The sequence below is a fragment of the Tiliqua scincoides genome, chromosome 11, assembly GCF_035046505.1.
Source record: "Tiliqua scincoides isolate rTilSci1 chromosome 11, rTilSci1.hap2, whole genome shotgun sequence".
NCBI lineage: Eukaryota > Metazoa > Chordata > Lepidosauria > Squamata > Scincidae > Tiliqua > Tiliqua scincoides.
Window position 1 is genome coordinate 24,045,160 of NC_089831.1, and position 24,922 is coordinate 24,070,081.

Below are 24,922 nucleotides of genomic sequence, written 5' to 3' on the forward strand. Positions count from 1 at the left end.
GAGCCGGGGAGGAGCAGGGCGCACGGCCGCCGCCCCCCGCGAGGCTCCGGAGCGCCTGGGCGGCCAGCGGGGGATGCCTGGTGGGCGCTGAGAGCGGCAGGCACCCGGAGGGGAAGGCGGCTGCGCGCAGGGAGCGGCTGGCCCGCAGCTGGATCGTCCCCCACCCTCCAGCCGCCCCCCGCTGGAGCTGCCCAGCCAGGGCGTGTGCGCGCCGTCCGCTTTCTCCGCTGGATGTTCGGCTTCGTTGGGCGCTGATTCCACCCCCCCACTGGTTTTAACTCCCCCCCACTTTCTCCCCACGAGGGGCTTTCTGCTCGCAGTGGACCCCTTTGCTGCTGCGCTGATCTGGGTTCGATTCCTCCGTTCCCGAGCGCTCCAGCCCCCTCCAAGGAACCCCCCCGATGGCTCGGGAAGCGCAGCAGGGCTGGCTGGGCAGCTGGTGGACGGCCGGAGTGTGCTTGACGGCGCTGGCCTCCCTCCCAGGTGAGTGATCGCCCCTCACTTTGGCTCGGCGGTGTGTGAGCCCGGTCCTGTGCGCGTCTACTCAGAAGTAGGTCCCACTGTAGTCAATGGGGCATACTCCCAAGAAAGTGTGGCTGGGATTGTAGCCTGTGTGCGCGCCCAGATGGGTGAGAAAGTGGAGGAGGGGAAGGTGCCTGGTGCTGGAGGCGATGCTGGGGCATTCCCCCAGCCTGGGAAGGCTGGGCCAGCTACCCTGGTGGTGATGTGCCAGGGAAGGTCTTGGGTACTGGGTTCCAGATCCCTGCAAGCTCCTTTCCCAGACAGGGTCGTGGATCGCACCCACAGCCAGCAACCAGCCTCCTTTGCCTGCTGGCAAGGATGGGATAGATGCCCACTTGCAGGAGAGGGGTGGTTGAGGGCGAAGCTGCCCCCCCCCACCTTCAGGAACTGTCTCCTGGTTCAGAGTAGGCGGAGGGATGCTGTGGGGGGTCTTGATGGTCACTTTCACCCTCAGCTTCTTTCTCCACCACCACCATCACCACCAGTGTGACTGGGTTGCAGCCTGTTCCTGAGGTTGGATCTTCTCACCATCCACCTCTGGTTGGGGGCAGTTGGAGAACCCTTCATGGTTCTGTGATTGGTGCCCTGGTCTGACTGGTTAGCTTGGCCAGCTCAAGTGAGCCTTCTGGCCACCTTCCTTGAGCCAACACAAGGCTCTGTCTGGTTCTTTTGCCTCTTCCGGAATCTGTGGATTAATTTGGATGTGGGTCAACCAAGTTCCCAAGAAGACAGGAGGTGGCTGTCCAGAGGAACTGGTGGGGGATTGGGGGGATAGGAGCCACGGGAGAAAGAACAGTCGCAAAGCACTCGGGTTGGTTGGTGTGCCTAGAAGAGGCAATCAGGACACCAAAACCAGATTTCTTGGAGGAAACAGAACTCTCTGGGCTGTGGCCATTCATTAGGCACCATGGCCATCCCGAGAGAGCGCGCGTGTATGTGTTTGTAGTGCTGCTTTCCTCCCCCTCCCCGTCCGCTGTGCCAGCTTTCCTTGCAGGGGTACGAAAGCACTGGTGTGTGCTGCAGTGGGAGAGGTTGCCTTTTGGAGAGGGACCTCTGCAGTGGGCAAAGAGAAGGGGAGGCACTCGAAGGAGGCATCTGCCTGGGAGAGCTGGCAGCTTGTGGGGTTCTGTGGTGGCTGAGTTTTGCCGCACCTGTGACTCATTCCGTGGGCAGCAGCTGCTGAGCCTAGGGAAAAGTCCCTTGGTGGAGTGGCTTGGGCAGTGGGGCGGGGAGTGGTGGATACCCTGGACCTGCTCTCTGATGGCTTTTTGATGCCCACTTGGAGTGGCAGCTGGCAAGCAGGAATCCTGGCTTGGCTCTCTGTGCTGCACTGCTGGGACAGCAGGGGGCAGGCTCCTCCGAGGTGGGAAGGACTGCGTGGGCCAATGCGAACTTGGGGAAACCTACAGAAATGGGGGGTGTTGGTGGTTGGAGCAAAGGGAAGGGCAGGAGAGGGGCAATTCCAAAGAGAGGTGAGATGAAAGAGAGAAGCAGTCTGAGTTGGAAGCACGCAGGTGACAACAGCAGCCTTAGCAGGACCTCTGAAAGGAAATTAACCCTCTAGGGATGCGACTGTGGGGCAGCATTATTTAATGATCAGAGTCTGGAACCTCACATTGGAGGCCTGACGAAGCAGGCATCTCCAAATTTGGACTGAAAAATGTCCAGCGCCTGACAACTTCTGCCTTTTTCTTCTGTACACTTGAATGAATTGAAATTTATTCTCCAAGATGATCATCGAAGTGCAGCACATACTCATCCACACAGAGTTGAGATTTTACTCTCCCTTTTTTTGCCAAAGAGAAAGAATCAATATTATGCAAGCAGGCTTCCTGGGAATATCATGTGTTTTAAAGAGCAGGGAAAAATGTGCTATTTATGTACCAAATGGTTTTTTTTGCCTTTGCTCGGAGCTCCAGGTTTGTCTTTGAAATTTCAGTGCTGACATGCTTGGGGTTTGCCAAAAGTCACCAAAATGTCAAATAGGAATTTTAGAGCCATCTGTGACATTCAAGGGACATTCTTTGAGATTTTCTGATATCCCCATACACATTTCAAACTGGAGTAGGAATTTCTATGTGCAGATATGCGTCAGGAGCATTGAACAGGCGCAAAGCGAGGAAGGGCATTCGCTTCTTCTGTTCATGATTTGTTCGGCATCGTGGATATGCATGGCGCATGAGATAATTCTGTGAGGGAAGGGGAAGGTCCCTGCCCCAAGGACATTACAGCCTAAATCAGTGATTTTCATCCTTTTTAGTCTCATGGGACACTGACAAGGTACTAAAATTGTCAAGGCACACCATCAGTTTTTGGACAATTGACAAAGCACACCATGCAGTTGGTGGGGTGCTCATATCCCCCAATGGTCCTATTAATAAATGACCCTCCACCAAACTCCAGCGGCACACCTGGGGACCATTCGCGGCACACCAGTGTGCCACAGCACAGTGGTTGAAAATGGCTAGTCTGAATGCTGACCGTAATGGAGAAAACTGGCTTGGAAGATGCAAGGAAAACTTTGTGAGCAAGTGTGTTCTTTACCTTCTTAGACTTTATTACAGTTGTGAATTCAGTTCTGTTTGTTGCTCAGAATGCCCCAGTCACCAGTCTTGCTAGCAGAAGGGGAGTTGTGTAGTGGCCTTTGGGAGAGTGGCAGCTTGGATCAGGAGGTTATTCTTAAAAACACACACACATATTCTCATTAGGAGAAAAAAATACCATTGAGTATCAGTAGATACATGTACATATTAAAAACACTCAACCCTCTCCAAAATATGATGGCACAGGGAAAATCAGCCTCCATCAGTCACTTTTCAAAGGTTGACCGAATGAGCGATGTTTTTACCTGCCCCCGAAAAGCCAACAGGCAGTTGATTGTATGATATTTTCTGGGAGAGAGCATTGGGGCTGCTGCAGGAAAGGCCCTGCAATTAGGAGAGAATAATCTGGCCTCCCCATATGATGGAACCCAGAGCTGGGCCACATCAGAAGATCTGAAATACTTGGTAGCAGGGAACCGTGTTATCGGGGCTCATCAAGTCATTGAGGGCTTGAGAAGTAAGCACCAGCGGCCTTGAATTGGGCCTCAAGAACAAGATGAGAGGCAGTGAAGATGTTTCTAAAAGAGATAAGACCACATCTGTTCACAAGAGCAGGTGAGTTTAGACTCCATTCTCCATTCATTCAAATCAAATACATTTTTGGCACCTGTAGTTCTTGTTAAAATATGTGTGACTGTGTTGCCTGTGTTTACATGGCACACGAAATGCAGACCTTGCTTCACTTCTAACCGAAAAACAGCATCCTGCAGCTGTGCTGTCCATGAGTTAACAATAAGGCAGCAATGAAATGATTTGTGTGTGCCTGTGTATATATGTAGGTGCCAGATCTGATGTAGTTGTCTTGTTTACCAGGTGGAAGGAAGGGAGAAGGTGGGAGAATTCAGAGTGAATTACTCATCTTTTGGTTTCACTAGGTCAGGGGATACTCTCTTCTTTTCCTCATTTCCTAGAGGGAATGGATCTGATCTCAGACTCATCCAGGCTGCGATAGAAACAGCAAGCTGATCTTAAGCTCCCCCCCGCCTTTTCTCAAATGTTGTTAATGTACATAGCTCCAATGCAGAGATACATGGTGGTTTGTTTTTTTTATACATACTGTTTGTTTATCCAGTTTGCCTGCCTCTCCTTAGTACAGTGTTTGCTTTTTTCTTGTTTGCAAATAAAAGGGGTAATTTTGGGGGGCCATAAAAGTGATAAAGGATCTCTCTATAAACCACACTCAGCCCTGTTCAACAAATATGCCTTACTGCGCTTAGCTTAACAACCCATAACAGATGTTATTGCCGTCGATGGTGCAGCCAACATCCTTTCTCTTGTGGAGCCTGTAGAAGGCAGTGCCTGGATGCATGTGGGATGCTAATGTGGCTGTGAAGCATCTGGAGAGGGGAGCCAGACTGGGAAATTCAGGAATGCCAGCAGTGATGTTTTAACTGTTGATAGAAAGATTATCCTGTCTCTTATTTACCTGTCATGGAAATGGGTGCAGGTGGAGATACAGTAGTGCGTGGTCCTTAAAGCAGTCCGAAGGCCAGTTAAAGGTGCATCCTGGTTCTGAAAGGATGCATGGATGTGCATCTTGGGTGTTTTCACTGGTGGGAACCAGTACAATGACATAGGTGCAGTGGTACGCTAGGAACCGAGGCACAGACTTGGAAGATAAATAAAAGGTTCCTTTTTCAGATGCGTAGCTAGGATGACCAGATGCAGTGGAGAACAGAGTTCCTACACCTTTGTATAGACAAGGAAATATTGGCAGGTGCCACTTCTTAAACTCTTCAATGCTGAGTTGCAGCTGCCAAAATTCTCTCTTCTATACAATGGTTAAAGGTATAGGCACTCTGTTCTCCATTGTATCTGATCACTCTGTGCATAGCATACTGTGTAGCTGCAGACCTGTTTGCCTTAACGTGTATACGCAGTGGACACCTGTACACCATTCTTGAACACATTCTCTGCATTAGTGTCCCATAAATGTGTGAGAGCCCAATCCTATGCACACTTTCCTGGGAGTAAGACCCATTTACCATAAAGGGATTTACTTCTAAGTAGACATGCATAGGATTGGGCTGTGAGTCTGCATATCCTCATTCTTGAACCACTTTGCTGAGTATCTTCATTCCTGAGCCACTTTACTGGATGAGTGAGAGAGATTATGTCTGAAAGCTGTGAAAGAGAAGAAAGTGTTGCACCGTATTTTGGAGAACCTGCAATTCTTCCCTTGGAAAATCTCCCCTCCAGATGTTTGCTCCCCATCCTGGAACTGTACAGAGGACATTGGTTGCATTCCCCTGCTTTGGGAAGCCATTGGTGGCCGCTACACCAATCTTCATCGTCACCTCAGACCTATTTGCATGCCTAGCAACCGACATCACTCATATTAATTAAAGGTGCAGCAGGCCTGGAATCAAAGGGTTGAAAATTTGATATGAGCTAAAACCAGTCCAGTTAACTTGCAGTGCACAGCTCCAACATTTTGGAATTTTACTATAACCTTGTTTGTGGAAGATGCTTTTATGTGGAGAAAAAAAGACGTAGTATGTGACATGGTCCTTTGTCTCATTTGATAGACACCAAGTCGAGCTTCCCAGGAGTTAATTTTGTTTGCTTGTGTTAAGGTTCTGTTTGCTGCTCTCCTACTCTGCAGTCTGCCAAAGCATCTGTCTACCAGTCCAACAATACCGTTCAAGAGTGTGTTAAATCATAACATAATCACAGAGGCCTAATGAAATCCCCAGTCCTAGGCACTGGCCTCTAATAGTAAAATAGACAGAAAAATTGAAGAGGTGAAGAGATGGAGACAAGCAGTGCAGCCGGCATCATGCAGAGCAGTAGAATAAATACTCAGAAGCTGTAAGGTGGCAGAAATTATTAAAGCAACCCATCACGGATGATCCGTTCAAAGACCGGTGCCTGAATGAGGCTAGTATCTATGCCCCCTTCATTTTTTTTTTTTTCATGAAGAACTATGGGAGCCCTGCTACTAGGCAAGGCTGTCTCCTCTACATTGCTGTTGCCCACTTCATCTTTGGAGGTGGGGGTCCCAGAGAAGGGCACCTGTTGGAGGTTTTAAAGTTTTGAGTCCAAAAAGGGCTGTACAACAAAAAGCAAGGCTGTTGTGTACCATCGTGATGGGCTCATCTGAAAACTTCTGAAACTGAATTTACTCATCATTTCAATGTGAGCACATGCTCTAGCCCTGTGGCAGAACCCAGGTGTGAGTAGGGGCAAGAGGAAACGAACTCTTGCCATCGTGTGTGTAACTGCCCAGCTGTTCTGGCAAAACAGTTAGCTGTGATTTACTGATATTTATTTCATTTATACCCAAGGCAGCTTCTGGTCGCATTTGGGTAAAGCTGCTACCCAGCTCAGCCTAGAACTTGCAACCTAGCCTTTGGAGAGGGCTGTCTTGGCCTCAGTTTCCCTGTGGGTTCCCTGAAGAAAATGAGGGACCCTGCAAGACAGCGGTGGTGGCTGCCGCTACAAACGACACTCAAGCTTGTCGCCTGTTCTCAGCCTTAGGGGAAGGCACAAAGTAAAAGCATTCTTTTAAGGCCTGGACAAACCACAAGGAATTACAATCAGTGGTTCTTTTCAGAGAGCGGAAGAAGAGAAAGGCAGGAGTTCTGATTGGCTCCCAGCCCTGCCTGGAACCAGTGGTCCTCAGTGCAAGGGTGAACGTTGTTTATCCCTTGGTGTGGGAAAGTTACTCTACCCATGCTCAGAGACACAGCCCTTATTTATTACTTCTTATTACTTCCCATATTTCAGGGCTAAGCAATGGCAGCTAAAACCGGTTCAAGGACTGATCCCTGGCACAGATTAAGCCCTTATTATGATGAACCGGAGGTTAAAACACATCAAATGTGGCTACAGCGATGACGAGGTGTGTACCTGTTGGGGCGGTGCTGGGAGCAAGGCAGTGCTGAGCCAAGGGTGGGGGAGGAGTGTTCTTGATCCAGAGCTGCTGCTTTGGCAGAGTAGCATAAGCGGAGGGCAGATGCCAGGTCCCTGCCCCAGTGAGCTTACTTTCTCAGTGTTCACAGAGCGGCAAGACAACAGACCAAGGGGAGGAAGATGAAGATAGTGGAGACAGTGAGAAGAGCATATGCAAAGGCCGTTGTGCTCATTTAGCACCTGAGCAATCTGTTCATGGGTGTAAAGGTGTGTTCTTGTACTATGGCACCCGTAGTGAAGTGCACCCATAGTGTCAAATACAGACATTGCTGTTTCTCATTTGAATGGTGTGAGATGCTTTGTATTGGGGTGGGGAGTGGGCAGCTGATAGGTTTGGATTGACTAGTACAGGGGTGCCCAAACCCCAGCCCTGGGGCCACATGTGGCCCTCAAGGCCTCTCAATGCGGCCCTCAGAAAGCCCCCAGTCTCCAATGAGCCTCTGGCCCTCCAGAGATTTGTTGGAGCCCACAGTGACCTGATGCAACTGCTCACAGCGTGAGGACAACTGTATGACCTCTCACATGAGCTGTGAGACGAGGGCTCCCTCCACTTCTTGCTGTTTCACATCTGTGATGCAGTAGTGGCAGCAAGGGAAAGGCCAGCCTTGCTTTGTGCAAGGCCTTTTATAGGCCTTGAGCTATTGCAAGACCTTCATTCATTCATATAAGTTCATCTTTAATATATTTGTTTATGTAAACTTATGTAAATTTATTTAAATTTTAAATGTAAATTAATTCCTTTTTCCCCCGGCCCCTGAAACAGTGTCAGAGAACTGATGTGGCCCTCCTGCCAAAGACTTTGGACACTCCTGGACTAGTAGATCAGCAAGAGTTTATCTCCTGATTTTTTTCATAGCAGCAGCAACAGGAGGCCCGTCCCCCACACCTAAATATTCTGTTCAGCTCTTCCATCTGTGTTAACTCAAGATGTAGATTTGTACTTGGATAGGCAAGTAACCCAGGTGTCTGGGTTACTGGATGCAGCAGATAATCGACTTCACCCTTTGAATCACTGTTTTTCACCTGAGCAGCCCCCTCTCCAGCACCTCACAATTTGTTCCTGCCTCTGTCTAGTGAACCCCCAAGTAGTTCCTGCCAGCCTGAGACCTGCCTACTCTTTGCATATGTTACTCAGGCACATTACTTTTCCATCTCTTTTGTGTGTCTACAGAGAGTTACTCACTCTCTTTGTATCACTCGAAATCAGGCTGTTTTCACACTATGTTCTGGGTTATTTGGAGGTGTCTTGGAAGCTTTTGGGGCTCCCCAGTGAGAAGATCAGTCATGGTGGGCTATCAACCCCCCCCCCCCAAATAAAAACTCTTGCCTGTGTTGTCAGTGTGCAGTGCACTATTACAGGAATGTGCTGAGTGTAGTCTTCATTGCCCTTTCCATTCAACAGTTGAATTCCAATAGGCCTGGCTGTGGTCACATCAACTGAGTGGACACCTTAGTACATGTCCCAGACTCCTTTGCAATGTACTTGGGTTCCACGACAATGATGTTGGGTCTTTTTGGCAGAAACTGGCCCTTGAAAGGAGATCATTTGAGCTTCACTGTGGCATGTACTTACCCTATTTTCACCTCTGTAAAGCAACCAATCCCAATGTTGATGAGAAATCTCTCTCTCACTCTCACTCACACATACACTTACATGCATAAAATGTTTATCTTGGAAGCTAAGCAGGGTCAGGCCTGGTTAGTACTTGGATGGGAGACCGCCTGGGAATACTGGGTGCTGTAGGCTTATACCATGATCTCAGAAGCTAAGCAGGTTCAGGCCTGGTTAGTACTTGGATGGGAGACCGCCTGGGAATACCGGGTGCTGTAGGCTTATACCATGATCTCAGAAGCTAAGCAGGGTCAGGCCTGGTTAGTACTTGGATGGGAGACCGCCTGGGAATACCGGGTGCTGTAGGCTTATACCATGATCTCGGAAGCTAAGCAGGGTCAGGCCTGGTTAGTACTTGGATGGGAGACCGCCTGGGAATACCGGGTGCTGTAGGCTTATACCGTGATCTCGGAAGCTAAGCAGGGTCAGGCCTGGTTAGTACTTGGATGGGAGACCGCCTGGGAATACCGGGTGCTGTAGGCTTATACCATGATCTCGGAAGCTAAGCAGGGTCAGGCCTGGTTAGTACTTGGATGGGAGACCGCCTGGGAATACCGGGTGCTGTAGGCTTATACCATGATCTCGGAAGCTAAGCAGGGTCAGGCCTGGTTAGTACTTGGATGGGAGACCGCCTGGGAATGCCGGGTGCTGTAGGCTTATACCATGATCTCGGAAGCTAAGCAGGGTCAGGCCTGGTTAGTACTTGGATGGGAGACCGCCTGGGAATGCCGGGTGCTGTAGGCTTATACCATAGTCTTTCGAGACTGAAGGTTGCCAACCATTGTGTTGGAATCCACCAACCACTAGGTTTAGCCTGGGGTCCACTATTTGACCCCAGTGAGAGTGTGATGTATGAATGAAGCAAGCACGGTTAACATGCGCATTGGACAAGTGCTCTTATCTGATGGATTTTACACCAGAGTTTGCTCCCTTACCATGTCTGGAACAGCCTCTAGTCTTGAACAAATGTGCCCCCCAAATGCCCACAGGGAACGCAGTTCCTTTCCACTCCTGGTGGAGAAGATGTGAGTTTTCTCTGCAAACACCCCCCCCCCCCGGTATATGAGATCCAGAGCAGAGCCCCTCTCCTGAGCTTCCTCGATGAAGATGCATACTCCTCCTCTCTCCTAGATAACAGTGACTTTTGTTTGAGATCCTTGCACAAGGCGACAGGGGTGGAGTTGGAACATTCAGAGCTTGAGCAGGGAGTGGAAAAAAGTTTGCAGTGGGCATGATGGAACATGCGGGCAACCTTTCTCCTCAGTGCCAAATCATTGGATAAGAGCACCAGTGACCTTAGCAGAGTCAGGATGCTGTATCCGAGGCTTTGTTCTTCCTTGATAATCTGGGAGTTTGCTGCATTATATATATTGTGCTGCCATTAATCAGCTTTGAAGGCTCCTGCAGGCAACTTCTTGCACCCAAGCTGAGTCAGAAGAGGAACCAGAAGAGCTCGCTCTGAAGTGACCTGCTTTCCCATGCCTGATTTAGCCGGTGGCACCTCGTCTCCCTCTGTCTGCTTTTTTTTCCCTTCCCCTTTCTCCCTGTGCCATGATTAATGCAGGCTGGGTAATAAGCCAGATAGTGCCCCGCGGGGGGTGTGGCATAAAAACCTAGATAGCAAGAGGAGATAAGGAGGGAGAGGTGGAGGAGGCCAGGAGGGAACAGACATTGGCTGCACTTCTGTGGAACAGCTGTAGCCTGGGGAGGGGAGGGGGAGAGAAAGAGGCTCAGTCTCAGTCGTGCTGTGTCATCAAGATGTCTGGCTTGCCAGGGTGTGGCAAGGTGAGTAGTGGGTGGGTTAGGCCCAAGGTGGCCAGGGCAGGGAAATGGAGTGGGGGGAGTGTGGCAGGCTGTGCAGGAAAGAGATGGAAAGAGGAACCAAGTGGAGCTCATCAACCTCCTAATCACTGAGGGATTCAGAGGTGTCCTCGTGGTGGTGTCTCCTACAGTGAGTTTGGAAGGAGCCTCTCCTTGTGAGAAACATTTGGCAGATGTCAGGAGATGCCAGAACTACTCTAGTGTGACTTGTGCAATTCTCCCCATGGGCAAGTGTTGTCACTCTGGCAGAGAACGTACTTTTCAAGCAGGAGGCCACTGATCCAATCCCTGGTGTCATCAGGTTCAAAGAATCTTGGATATTCAATAATCAGAAAGGCCCTGTCCAAGATGTGCTGTAGGCTAGACCTTGCCAGACATGGAAGATCAAAGGTCTGGCTCAGTCTTTCATCTCCCTGGATCCTCCACCTCAATACCCTTTTGCTTCCCTATAGAACCGTGTTAAACCAAACTGCAGCCTGCAAGCCAGATCTAGCGCAACTCTGATTTCCTCCCCGGTGCTTACCATTCAGCTATGCTGCTCAGTAGAAACCCCTTTGACCACCATTGCACGACCCTCTCCACAGTTGCATCTACCCGGAAATCCGGGTGCAAAGCCTACTGGAACGGTGGGCTACAGACATAGTTACCCAGAGTGTTGTGCAGTGGTGGTTGGAGGGGCTTCTAGTGTGCTGCACAGTGGAACGGTAAGTGCTGGTTTGACTGGGGACTGTTTTCCAGTTTTTGCCATATGCAGCAGTCACAAGTCTGGTGAGTGCAGCTCTCGAAGATCCTGAGCAGATTTTGCTCCTCACCCAGGATTCTCCAGAACACAACCCAGTTCAGGAGGACCTGTTCGGGATCCCTTGCAGTTGGTGGAACCCCATGCCTCAAACCCGGCTTTGTTAGCCTCTGTCAAAATAGTTTTCACCCCAATTTCTGGGGTGGTTTGTGCAATTGCTCCAGTCCTGGGTGGCACCCACGGCCTGTGGACAGTTCTGGGAGATTCCGGGCATTGAGCTGGCTCCATGCCAAAGACCATTTGGCTCCAATTGTTCAAGTCCTGATCCTCCTCCTTGACCGGTCTGCTGCTGCTCAGGAATATTTGGTTGGTTGGTTGCTAGTTAAATGTATAGACAGTCAAGAATAATAATAATAAAAAAGTTATAGCATGATAGACCATCTATGATCAATTTTGCCATATGGATGGACATTTCAAGTAGATATCAGCAGCCAAGACAATCTGAAATACCCCCCAGTCCTTTACACTATGTTGTCGCAATGGTTGCATTTCTGAGATGGAAGCCTTTGTTGATTTTTCACGTGGGCCAGATTTGGTTCAGTGTCTCCCTACGTGAAAATGAGTCCCTTGCTGCCTTAATTCTTCTTCTTCATGAATGTATTTGTTCATAAATGATTCATTTTTGTGGTTATGTAAGGAAAAAAAAAAAAGGAAAAAAATAGCTCCCAACAACAGCAGCAGCCTGTTCTTGCTATTCAGTCTCTGCCCCACAGAGCTTGCAGTGTGAGAAACAACAGGGGCGGAGAGGGAAGGGTAGCAGGGCTTGCATGTGAGCAAATGTAGTTTTACGGTCTTAGGTTTGTTTTGGCTGGGGATGCGGACCTGAGTGACGCCGTAGATCCGTTTGCATGACTCAACATGCCTCGTGACAGAGCTTCAGCACCAGACTGGAGGCTTCTGCAGTTTACTTGACTTTCCAGGTAGCTGCGCCCCCATCTGGACCCCAAGGATCCAGTTTCCACTTGTCCATTGGGCCAACACCTGGTGCTGCAGCCTGCAGTTTTTGTGCATAGGACTGTCTGTGTGTGCTTCCGAAAGCCTGTGGGCTGGTGGCTGTGCATTCTCGTGCATCTGTTTGCCGTTCTGCATGAGGTAACGCAAAATCCATTAGAGCGAGGAGAAATTGAGGGAACCCAGCACGAGGCGTGCTCCTTTTCTAATTAAATAACAGAGGACTAGAAAGCTGCTCACTTCCTCAAGCACATTAGCTGACGTGCGTGGAGCCCATCTCAGCTGTGGTGATGCCAGCATGGGGGGTTTGCAGGAGCAGTCTTGAGTGCCTCTCTTCTTCCTTTGAGGTCAACCCCAAGGTGTGCCTGGTTGTCATAAGAACAGCCCCACTGGATCAGGCCATAGGCCCATCTAGTCCAGCTCCCTGTATCTCACAGCGGCCCACCAAACGCCACAGGGAGCACACCAGCTAACAAGAGACCTGCAAGGCTTCCTGGGAATTGTAGTTAAGAACAGAAGAACAGCCCCACTGGATCAGGCCATAGGCCCATCTAGTCCAGCTTCCTGTATCTCACAGCGGCCCACCAAATGCCCCAGGGAGCACATCAGATTAACAAGAAGACCTGCAAGGCTTCCTGGGAATTGTAGTTAAGAACAGAAGAACAGCCCCACTGGATCAGGCCATAGGCCCATCTAGTCCAGCTCCCTGTATCTCACAGCGACCCACCAAATGCCCCAGGGAGCACACCAGATTAACAAGAATACCTGCAAGGCTTCCTGGGAATTGTAGTTAAGAACAGAAGAACAGCCCCACTGGATCAGGCCATAGGCCCATCTAATCCAGCTGCCTGTATCTCACAGCGGCCCACCAAATGCCCCAGGGAGCACACCAGATAACAAGAGACCTACATCCTGGTGCCCTCCCTTACATCTGGCAGAAGGCAACTCCAGGGTTTTTGCATTTTCTTTTCTGTAAATGAAACAGAAAAGGTTTTGGAAAATTCATGCATCAGAATGGAAGAGGTGCTGAGGTGCCACAATTGGCTAAAGAACAAATGAGGGCGCAATCCTAACCAGCAGCTACGCCAGCATAGGAGGCTCTGGAGTGTCACAAACGTGTCTTAAGGCACATTTGCGCTTCCATGGGCGGGAGCCGTGTCGGCACACTCAGATGCGCCAATGCACTGAGGCAGGCAGAAGCCTCCGCGGTGGCTCCCGCACAGCCACTTGTGTCGGCGCACTTGCGCCGGCACAAGCAGCAAAGGTAGGCGTGGGGGCAGGAGGGAGCGTTTCTGGGTGGGCAGAGGGCGGGTGATGGGCGGGTGCGCAGGGAGCCAGGGGCGGGGCTGGGACCCGGCGGTTATGCCAGATCCCAACCCCTGTACCCAGAGAGAACGGAGCGGCTTCCAGCTGCTCCGCTCTCCTTGGAATTGCGCCACCTCCAGAGGTGGCGCAGGTCCTAGGAGACCCATTGGGGCGTGCAGCCCTTACCCAGGGGTAAGGGGAAGAGCTTCCCCTTGCCCCTGGCTGAGCCGCTGCAGCCAACAAACCTGTGTTGGATGCAGCGCAAGCCTCCTGGCTTACCTGCTCCAGCGCAGGTTTGGATTGCGCCCTAAGTGTTCCAGGAGCAACATAGATTCAGCAAGTCCTCACGCGAAATTGTCAATACGTTGTTGGAAACTGCAACTTTAAGTGAAAAACTTATAATGGAACCAGTTTTACTGTAGGCGGGTTGCCTGAGCTCGCTCTTATTGCACAGCAAAGCACTGTCATGCTTCAGAATGCCTTGCGCTACCTGCAAGATATTTTGGGGCATGACAAGGTGAGGCAGTGGGTTGTGGACCCAGTGTGACCTGGAAGCAGCTTCCGAAAGCCCTACATTGAGAAGTCACAAAGGATGTGAGGTCAGAAGATTGAGAACTGCTGGCCAACTTTAAAACAAAACGCTGCAGAATGAGACAACTTTGAGTACTTAGCTGTACTTTAATCCAGCTAAGATGTTGCGAATACTGAGCAGAGGCCTTTGTGGTCTCCAAAACTCTTTTTCAGGCTGCATGTGAAACAAAGCAGAGGTTAATTTAAGGGAGTTTTAAAACCACCTGCTGTTACAAACTGCAGACAACAGGGGCATTCTTACCATATTCTCTCCCCCCATTATTTTGCTTTTCACCCATGCTGAAGAAGTTCTGCTGAACTTGAAAACTTGGTGCTCGTGTTCTATGACTTTTGGGATGGTTCTCAGAAAGGTATTGCCTTGTCTTTGACTCCCACCCCACCCCACCACTGACCAATGGATTTGGAAGGATTGGCAAAGATGCCAAGGTGCCACAGCTGGATTTGTGGCAAACTCAGGCCCTGGGAAGGACCAGACTCCAGGCTGTTGAGCTCTGAGACTTGGGAGCGGGGAGAGCTGGCTTGGGGAGTCAGAAGCAGATAGCATGGTTCAAACCAAGGCATGGAACAAATATCAGGGTAGCGCAAAGGAGGATCAGGAAGGCCACATGCTGGCACGTTATCCAAGCCAGGCAGGGGCCAAGATCCAAGGGTGCAGAAACTCAGGGAGAGTTCTCTTACCAGAGATGAGTTGCTCAGACTGAGGAGTGCACTCTGGGACCAGGATTTATAGGGCCTGGTGCACAGGGAGGGATTGACCCTCGTGGTCAGCTTGCAGCACACTCAGGCCACTGGAACGTCAGCCTAGATGGCCTCTTCAACAACCTGCCGGGCTTGTACTGGAAACTGAGTGCCAGTGGTGTGGGATGTAAAGTGTGACTGCTGAGAGTCCTGGCTCAGCGCGCATACATGTAAGTGCACACTGCCTTCCATATGTTGTGAAATGGCCCTTCCTTCCTTCCAACAGTTCTGTGATTGATTGATTTTTTTGTGGGCTCCAGTTGCCCAGGTGTGTTTTGTCTTTGGCCTGCCAGCTGGAAGGCTTTGGGTAGCAGGGTAAGGCTCATGGGGCAGGCTAAGGATTCCACAGCTGGTGACTGTCATCAGGCCCCTTCTCCCCGAAACAGACAAGAGTGTCTTGGAGTACAATAGGACGTCTGTTTGGGTGTGAAATCCGAAGGGCGGAGAATGGCGCTTCGAGGCCACACAGACTCACCCACTGCCTTGTGTGCTGGTCAGAGGTTTAGTGTGTCCCTGTTGCCAGATGTGAGGATGAGCAGCTTTTGACTGGTTCCCTGAGTTGTCGCCTCCAGGGGTTTCTCTTCTTTCTGTTCTGAAGCCTCAGCTTCTGTGCAGCTTGCAAGATTTGCAACTTAAGTATTCTGGTAGTACCTTTTCCCCGTGTGCTCCAGTTTCTGAGGCTTCCCATGGGAAGGCAGGCTGGAATTGTGAGCAAGCGAGAGGAGCAAATTTGCTCTGTTGATATAAGGTGTATCTGCACTGGAACTATCACAGTGTTTCCCAACCTTGGGGTTGTGGCCCCCAGGTATGGGGGTTTGGAAAATCCTTTCCCCTTAAGGTGGGTGGTGGCGATCCGGTGGACACTTGTAGGAGTGTCTGCCTGTCACCCCCAGGTTCTTCCTGTCACCATTACCACCAACTACAGGAAGGTAAGAAAGGTTTTTTTTAATGGGACTTCTTATCCAGGATCCCCTGCTGCCAGGGACGGGAGAGGGTTTTTCCACTTACTGGCAGCCTCCAAACATGTAAAACAAAACCTGGCACTTCTGGTTTCGTGATAAAAACTTTTCCCCTTTTAAGTTTTTTCCCCTTTTATTTACGTGTTTGGAGTTATAGGGAGCCCTACAGAGGGCTCCCCAGACCCTCTAGGACTCCAGCAGCGCAATACTGGCATAGCCCCCTCTCCCGCACACGCTTACGGTGCACCTAACTCCCTTGTAGGAATTTGGGAAGCCCTGCTCTAGAAGGTCCTGGGAACTAAATTTGGTGATGGTGCTCAGAGCATAGACATGAAAACATGAATGGGGAGGGAGAGAGGCAGGTTTGTTATTTTTCTGACAAAGGGGGGGAGGAGGATAGTCTGTTTTTCTTCTTGGTTCAGTTGGCAAGGCAGATTTAGAAGCCAATTTTAGAAGCCTCCTGTCTTTGGGGCACCTTTCCCCTGGCCCCGAGTTTCTCAGTGCAAAAAAGATAATGGCGTAAGAAGTGAAGGCTGGAGCCTGTTGGTGTCCTTGAGGAACGCAAAGCCAACCAACTTGCAGAGATGCATCAGTTCCACTCCCCTAAATTCTCCCTGACACAGCCTGGTCCTGACAGTAGATTGTTTTTTCCTGGTGTCTTTTCCACCAGTGTTCTGCTGTGTTCGATGAAGTCTGTTGAGAAGGCCAGGAGACTCAATTTGCCATTTGGCGTAAGTGGAGGGTGGCAGTGCAGCCTGGGCACTTTTTCCGCACACTCCACGCAAATGACAGAGCCATCTTTTGGCTTGGGAAATGCGTCTCTTGGTAAGACAGTGGGGCTGACCTACTGATGGCCGCCTCTCCAGGTGGCAGCCCCAGCCTCTCTGCCTCTCGGTTTGAATTAGCAGCAACGGGTGTGAAGAAGTGCGTAAGTGTGGGATTTGCAAATTGCCTGCTGGTGAAGGAGAGGTTTGTGAGGAAGACGGTTAAGAGGGGGAAAACAACATGAATCGGGCACTTAGATGATGAATCTTCAGCTGGGCACCAGCAGAGCTCAAAGCCAATGTCTGATGAATTTGTGGTGAACGTCTACCCAGACGCATGAGGCTGCCACCTTATGAAACCAGTGTGGCCCTAGCCCAGGGTTGTCTACTCTGGCAAGTAGCAGGTCTCCAAGGCCTCCATTGGGGTTCTTTTTTTCATTTAACTGGAGATGCGAAGAGGTCGAACCTGGGATCTTCCCCATGCAAGGCTGGCTGCCCACATCGGAGTTGGAGCTTGTCACCTAGGCCCAGCCCAGAAGGCCAGGAATCACCCCGGAGCAGGGGTCTCCTCAGGGGTAAGGGCCTACTTGGGAGTAGAACCTGAGCACTGTCAGGACTGGGGTCCCAGGCAAGTCACTTCCCTGGGAGTAGGCCCTAGTGCCTCCTGGGAGCAGCCAGCAGCCACGTGGGCAGAAGGGGTGGGGCTGGACCAGAACAAGGCTAGCCTCATAAGGAGGCTGGACAGCCTAGGGAGAGGTTGCTCCTCTCCGGTCGGGAGGGGGATTGCAGAGGAGGCCAGAGGGGGTAGCCACCCCGGCCTTATTCAACCAACCCTGGCTCCAAAGGGAACTTTGTGCACCTCAGCCCTGGAGAGAAGTGCCGGGGGCTGGGAACCACCTGATCCTAGACACGCCTGGGGCCCTGGGGTGAAAACCGGAGAGGCGAGGCTGCAACGCCCAGGACCCCATATCAACGACCCCCATTGGAGGCCAGCGGCTCAAGGGGCAAGACCGGAGGTACAGGGGGCCCTCCTGAGGACAGCTAAGCTGACCCCCGACAACGGCACTGCGGCCCTCGGGAACCCATACCTCTTGCTGACTGGCACCAGCCGGGGAGCCCGGCCAGAAACCCCCAGGGGTCAGGCAGGCGTGGGGAACGGGCATATTGTTCGCTGACGCCACGAGTCTATGTAAAACAAAGGGGCCTGTGACGTAACAGGCCCCATGAATGTCAAGAGTTTAACCAGAGTAAACCGCCTGTACAAATCTGCTGTATCTGCCTCACGTCCTTCTTTCCGACGACGACCTGCGCGCATCGTCCGGGTAAGCCCCCCCGTGCTTGGGCACACCCAAAGGGGCGGGGTCTCCGCCCACCATGGACATCACAGAGCTCCTCCCTTGAGTTATCTCATTCTCGTTTCGTGGCATTTATTTGGGGTTGTCAATAATTGCATGCCAGTGGTGATATTCACCAATCCTGGGACATTCAGTGTGTTATGTATAAAACAAGTCCGGCTCCTGGGTCCTTTCCACACTGATGCTGCATGTCAGGGTGCAGTTTTTCAGTGATTTCAGAGAGAAGTGTTATGGGGACGAGAAATCCTTGCTGATGCCAGCAAGCCACCGTGGAGGCCCTCTATTAAAACGTGTGAGGCTTCTGGGTGTTGCCTTTGGGGCAGGTGCATTCTAGAATCTGAGCTGCACACATGTGCAGGTGTACTTGGGCTGACTGAGGTGCATTTGTTTCCAAATCTGTATTGCTGTTTTCTCTGCCTTCTGGCCCGAGTTGTACTTTCCTTGCCATAAACTTCCTCTTTTTCCTCACCACTCGATCTTTATTTTTGCTTCGTGCTGCTTTCGGTCTTTCTGTTGCATTGCACAGATGTTTGCTTTGCCCTCCCAAAGCCGGTGCGTCTCTTTGGTCTGTGCTGGATCCACAGCCGCCCTGCTGCGTGTTATTTATAGCCAAAGCCGAGGCACAATCACTTTTGGACATCTGTACAGCTCCTTCCTCTGGTGTGGCAGGTGCTGAGCCTCTGCTCAGGGCAAGGATGTGACAGGCCTGCGGACAAGTGCATTGCTCTGCTTTCCTACATGCGCAGCAGAGAAGGCTTCGTCCTGGAGTGGAATAGTCCAGAAAGGTAGGAAGTTGCAAGGCAAGCTTCCAAACTTGGCAGCCACACTTTTTGCTGCCTGCTAGCCGTGCATCTGTGGCTGACAAACCCCCCGCCACTTGCATTCACTTCCAAAAGATGAGGATCTGAGTCACAGGGTGAGTTTATCTTGGCCTCTTTCCAGAGGAGATGATCGTGGCACAGAGGGATCTTGAGGGATTTATTTCCTGGCATTTAGATCTCTGTTGGTGTTGCTTTAGCCAAGTCTCTCTCTCTCTCTCTCTCTCTCTCTCTCTCTCTCTGGGATGCTGAGAATCCTTCGCTTTTTATGCAATGCACGACAGCACAGAGGGGGACGCAGCAAACGGCAGGAACTGAGGGTTGAAAAATAACTGCATTCATCTCTATACAAGAGCCAGTTTTCACTTTCTGTCAAGCTCTTCCAACATCCTCTCTCTGTGTGTGTCTCTCTCTAGTGAGACCAAGAAAAGAACCCAAACAGTGCTGTGCAAGGAGGAGTAGGCTTGATCTCTCGGTTGCTGGGATCACTGGGAGGATTTAGCCGATTTCTGTCCCTGAGTGCATCCTTTGTCAGGGCTAGAAATGGGCATCTGTGCCCTGTGGGACAACTTGGGAGAGCTGAAATTGCAACATCTCCCCCGAGAGCAGAGGCCTTCCAGGCTGGCCATTGGTTCTCTTCCACACGAAGGATTGTAAAGTCTTCTTGTTCAGATTGGGACTTTGCAACGATTGCCTTTTTTGGGTGGGGGGGGGGGGTTCCTGCTTATTGGTTGCCTACAGCTCAGTTCTGACCCCTTGACTTCCTTCCATAGAAACACATGAAGCTGCTGTAGACAGAACCAGGCCATTAGTGAATCTGGGTAAGGACTTACTGCACGGACTGGCAGCAGCTTACCAAGGTGACAGGCCTGGATCTTTTCCAGATTTCTACTGGGCTTGACCCTGTTGTTTCTGCCCAAGCAGAAGCTCAAGAGAACCTCCTGGATGTGATTGGAAATAGCTACCAGTTTATGCTGGTGTCTTCTGGTTTATGCTGGTTTATGCTAGTGTCTTCTGATTGCATCCGGGAGGTCCAAACCTTCCAGCTGTGGATTTAATTATCTGAGGAATTCAGTATCCACGGGGGGATATCCACCAAGAGCAGTGCAGGTGATGGAAGGTGACAGAATAGACAGGATAACCAGGGTGACAGCAACCTGGGTAATATGCCATTCAAGTAAATAGCTTAAAAGCCACACTGCTAAAGCAGAAGCTTAGAAAAGTAAAAGACTTCATTTAAAAGCAAAATTGTTACTCTCACAGAAGCTGTCTAGGCTTCAGTGTAAACACTCTGGAATGTAGAGAGAGTGCAACTAGGCAATGAAGAAGATAGGCCTCATCTTGGCAGAGGTATACACGTCTTGCCAAGGACATTCACTGTGCCCGCCTGCATTCACTTATAGCCTTATTCTTTCCTGCTTTCAGAGCACACATAGGCAGAAACTGGGACAAAATAGTCTTTGCCCTAAATTGTAATCTGCATATGGGGACATTGTAGTCATTAGAAGTAAGTCTTACGGAACCAAAATATTGCTTGATTTCACAAAAGTCTTAAGAAAAGACAAGAAGCTTTAGTTTTGCAGAGAGCCTCCACAGGTGTTCAGTGTCGACATTAACACAAGGGAAGGGTATGCAGATAAGATAGTGGTACCAGGCAAAAGCACTTTGTGTCATCTCTTTTAATGAGGTTAGTAAGAAGACCTGTCAAATTAATTTTAATTGGAATGAATGATGGGAATCACACCCTACTGGTTTTTGAAAACTTTGTAATTCAATATGTGTAATTGTTTAATTTTACCTTTGATGGAAACCTGTAACCTGAAACACACATATCAGGTGCCTCTAAGGTTATCTATAGCCTGTTAGGAGTTTGCCCCATCTATGATGCGGATTTTCAGCCCATGGAAAGTCTAGATTTTCAGACAAAGGACTCAGAATGATATAAAGGGTTCAGCTAATATTGACAATTGCTCTCATGCTTTGAGACATTAGTCCCATGAGATGCCCATTGCTTGCAATGAAATAAAAAGCCTGTGAACCTTTACTCCTGAGTACCGAGTTATTCTTGAGTTGCGTTTTCAACCTTGCAACGCAGGGAGCTCATGGATTTGAATTACAGAAAAGTTGATGATGAGAGACCACAAGAGAAGCTCCTCGGCTCCCAGAGCAGTTCACTGATGGAGTGCAGCACCTGATGGTCCCTTTAAGAGAGGCTGTGTCCATTTGGCATGGCACTGCCAAACTGGGAAATTTCTGCTGAGTGTGGGATTCAAGGGGTGGCGATTCTGTCCAGCTTTATTTCTGCTTACTTGTTCGTTTAGTTTGTGCACATAACCCTCAGTTGCTTGTTGTCCCTCCTCCAAGCACATAATATACCCCTCCTAAGTACAGTTGCTTGCAACATTGATCATCACCATTTAAACCAGTGATTCAGAATTCATAGCTTTTGCTTTTCCCCATGTCCAGCAGACAGATGATTATAAGCCTACAGCCAGTGAGCCAGAGGTTGGTGGAGAGTGGTGGGCTCTTAAATCCTTGAAGGGAACCTTGTGGCCTGGAAGCTTGCATTTGGTTTTTAGGCAGAAGCCGAGAACCGCTTTCCGAGATGTGCCCAGGGCAGATTTCTTCCTTGTATTTATTCATTTCCTTTCACCAACACTCATTTCGATCGGCTTTGAAGGAGTTGGCAAAGCCTGGCTTGGTTTCAAACACGGTTGCCCAATCCATCCTTGCTCATCTCAGGGCTGTGCAATTTGCAATTGATTATTCCTGTTCCTGGTAACCTATTCATTACACGCCTGGCACAATCATTACTTAACTATGGAAATGGGGAATGGTGGCAGCTCCCACGGCGAAGCTGCAGCAAATCTGCACAGTCATGAATTCTGGGGTTGCAACATCCAGAATTTACAACATTCCCCCGTTAACTAATTCAGCGGTCCTTTGGCAAGATTGTTCTAGAGCACGTACTTGGTTCTTACCTTGCTGCCTCTCATGAATGGACTGTGGGCCATTTCCACAGTATTCATGGGAATTGGTATTCATGGGAATATTCATGGGAATCTGTATTCCCATGAATTCATGGTATTCATGGGAATCTTGGTATTCATGGGAATTGGTATTCATGGGATATCTGGTATTCATGGGAATCTGTTCCAGGTTCCACCACAGATACTGAATTCTGTGGAGAATTAAATCAGCGGCGGGGGGAACTAGGTGCCATGCCACAGTTAGTTACCTGGGAGCTGTGCCCGGCCCTTCAGAAGTTGCATGCAACCTCCTGGCCCCCAGGAGGCACTTCTGGTTCATGCTGATGGCTGCCAGTCATGTCCAAGAGGTCCTCTGAGACCCTCCAGCCACTGACTCAAATCCACGGATTCTCAAGGCCATGAATGCGAAGCCCACGGATAAGGAGGACACACTGTATATGACAGTGCCTTACGCTAAATCAGACCATTGGTCCTTCTAGCCTAGGATTACCTAGGGCAGGAGGTCTGGTCTAGAGGGTAGAGCCTCCATTTGCCTGAAGATTAACATCCACAAGGTCGCCAGTTCGAGGCCACCGGCACCGTGCGACCTTGAAGCAGCTGTGAAGCTGCAGCTGAGCTGTTCCATCTGCTCGGAGCGTGGGAGGATGGAGGCCAGAATGTTAAACCAGATCGGAGCGTAACATCTTGAATGTGGTGGTTCTTGAAAGAGAGAACCTTCTTTCAATTTGTAAAAATCCCTGCGTGGATTTAATAAGCCTGCCTGTGTAAACCGCCTTGAATAAAGTCTTGAATAAAGACCAAGAAAGGCGGTATATAAATACTGTATATTATTACCTACTCTGAGTAACAGCAGCTGTCCAAGGTCTTGGGCAAAGACTCTCAGACCTCTTACTTCAGGTCTTGTAACTGTTGATGTCAGGGGTTGAGCACACAGGATATATGCTCTTAGTGCTGTGCTGCTGCCTTTCCAGCAATCAGTACTCAGAGGTATACTATCTCAGAACACAGCCATCGTGACTGTGCTGTCTTAGGGAGCCCCAGCAACGGTTGTTCCATGGGGCTGGGATGGATGACCTTTGAGGTCCCTTACGCTTCTTTCCTTCCCTCCTTCTCTGGTCTCTGCACAGCAGGCTGTAAGCGTTGTACAAAATTTATCTGTGTTCTTAAATAAAAATTTTCGCCCGCAGTATAAATACTACAAAAATGTGTTTATGGCTCCCCCCACCGTGCTGCCTCCTCTCCGAGAGTTTTAAAAAATTATTGCTAGCCCGAGGAGGTGCATCTTTCAGCAAGATTTATAATTGCTGCTTTCAAGTGATGTGGAAAATGAACCTTCCTCTCGCCCATCCAGCCTGGCACCTTTCAAGAATTTATTCCCTTTATTTGCAGGGGCCTTGGAATAATTAGAGGCAGCCTCCCTGTCCAGGCACTCTAATTATTGAAAACAGTTTTTAATGGGTGGTCTCCTGGGAGGCAAGCGGTCCTGGGAAGCTGCACCGTTCCTGTGTTCGTAACTCAACCCCTGTGCTGTTCCTGTTGGATAACGACCCACAAATCACTGGCTGGAGCCTGGATCTCTGGTCCACCAGTCTGCGCTCAAATCATGTCGGGCAGCTGAGCTATTAGCAGAGGCTGGTTGAGGCTCTTGGCCTCCTTTGTCCTGGGCTCTGTGAGTCAGCTGGAGTTGTTTGGACCTGGCTGGCAGTTGTTGCTTGCTTCCGAAATGTCCCGTTCTGCCTGGAGCAGGGTGGGGCATTTGTAGGGCAGGTGTGGGAAGTTTTTCAGCCCTTTGGCTGTCTTGGTGTCTCTCATTCAGGGCTGTGTTCATCCTGTGTGAGTATGTAGATGTTTTGGCTCTGAGTGGATCATTGCCATGGCGGCAGCCTGGGCTGTGGGTGGTCATGACTAAATCTAGAGCTGTCCCGTATATTTTCCAACCCAGACTCTCTTAGATCAGTCGCTGGAGACGAGGCCTTAGATTACAGTGGGCAGAACACCCCATTTGGTCAAGGGGCTCAACCAGACAAGGTCAAAGGCCACATCTGCAGTCCAGAGGCCTCTTGCTGCCTGCCCGTTTGCGGACCTTGTGTAATGTCTGCTCTGCTTAGGTCAACTGGTGGACCCAGATCTCTTTAGTCAACCATATGAAGCTGCCCTATTCCAAATCAGACAGTCCATCAGCCAAGTAGAGGTTGGCTCTCCTTATCCGCAGTTTCGGGACCCAACTTGGGTCAGGAGGGCCTCACTATACCTCCCAGACATGTCCAGAAGAACATTCCAGTTGCATTTGGAAGGGAGGCCTCCTGAGGTGTGGACAGGCCATGTGCACCCCTCCTCTGCACCTTTGAAGACCTGCCAGAGCCTTCTAAGACATACTTCTGGTTTACCAAATAACCAAAAGTGTGTCTCAGAAGGCTCTGGCAGGTCTTCTGAGGTGTGGGGAAGCTGTGCGTGGCTTCCCTGAACCTCATGACACCTTTGAACATGATTGGAAGTCACTTCCAATCGCGCCTGGAGGTTCTCTGATGACCTGACCCATGGATTTGATCTACAGGAGTCAGGGAATGGGCTCCCCACATATACTGAGGGCCAACTGTACTGTCAGTTCTGACTCTCCTCAATCTCACAGTCATCTTTGCCTTCCTGAAAAGTCCTTGGACATTCATACTTTCTGGAAATTGAAGATTCCCTCTGCGCCCACCGCGCTCCGCAGCAGAGAGCAAGCTGGTGGGAATTTGGATTCTGTTATGATGTGTGCAGGAGAGATGGCAAAACACTGCTGCCTGCCTCTTGCAATTCCAGTGAGCAGAGCCTGACAGTTCTATTGATCCCAGTTCAAATGGGGAGGGCCTCTGATGCAGCATCTGGGGCACAGAGTCCACGGAGGGCTTGCTTGTACCCTGGAGGGCAGACCGAGGCGCTCTTGGCCTGAATTCCAGCAAAGGCACCATTATTGGCTTGTGACGGGGTGTACGCTGTACTGAGAAGCTGTGCATCTTGCCTTGGTCTGCAGTTATCACAGATACCAGCTTTGGTGGTGCTGGTTTCAAGTGTGCTTACATCCCCACTGTTGCTCCAGGGAGCTCAGGGCAGCATAGCTGGGCCTCTTCACAGCAGTCCTGCAAGGTAGATTAGATTGATTGATGGTTCTTGCCTCCAAGTGACTCGGGTGCCTCAGG

The 24,922-nt window shown here is 50.2% G+C and overlaps 1 protein-coding gene across 1 annotated transcript in view; it reads left to right on the forward strand.

Moving 5' to 3' along the window:
* The first annotated feature begins 401 nt into the window (after nucleotides 1–401).
* NECTIN1 (nectin cell adhesion molecule 1) overlaps nucleotides 402–24,922 on the forward strand; it is a 123,810-nt gene continuing 99,289 nt past the window's right edge. The window contains exon 1 of the mRNA XM_066639609.1: nucleotides 402–483. Within this exon, the coding sequence (XP_066495706.1) occupies nucleotides 402–483 (82 nt within the window). The remainder of the gene's footprint in view (nucleotides 484–24,922) is intronic.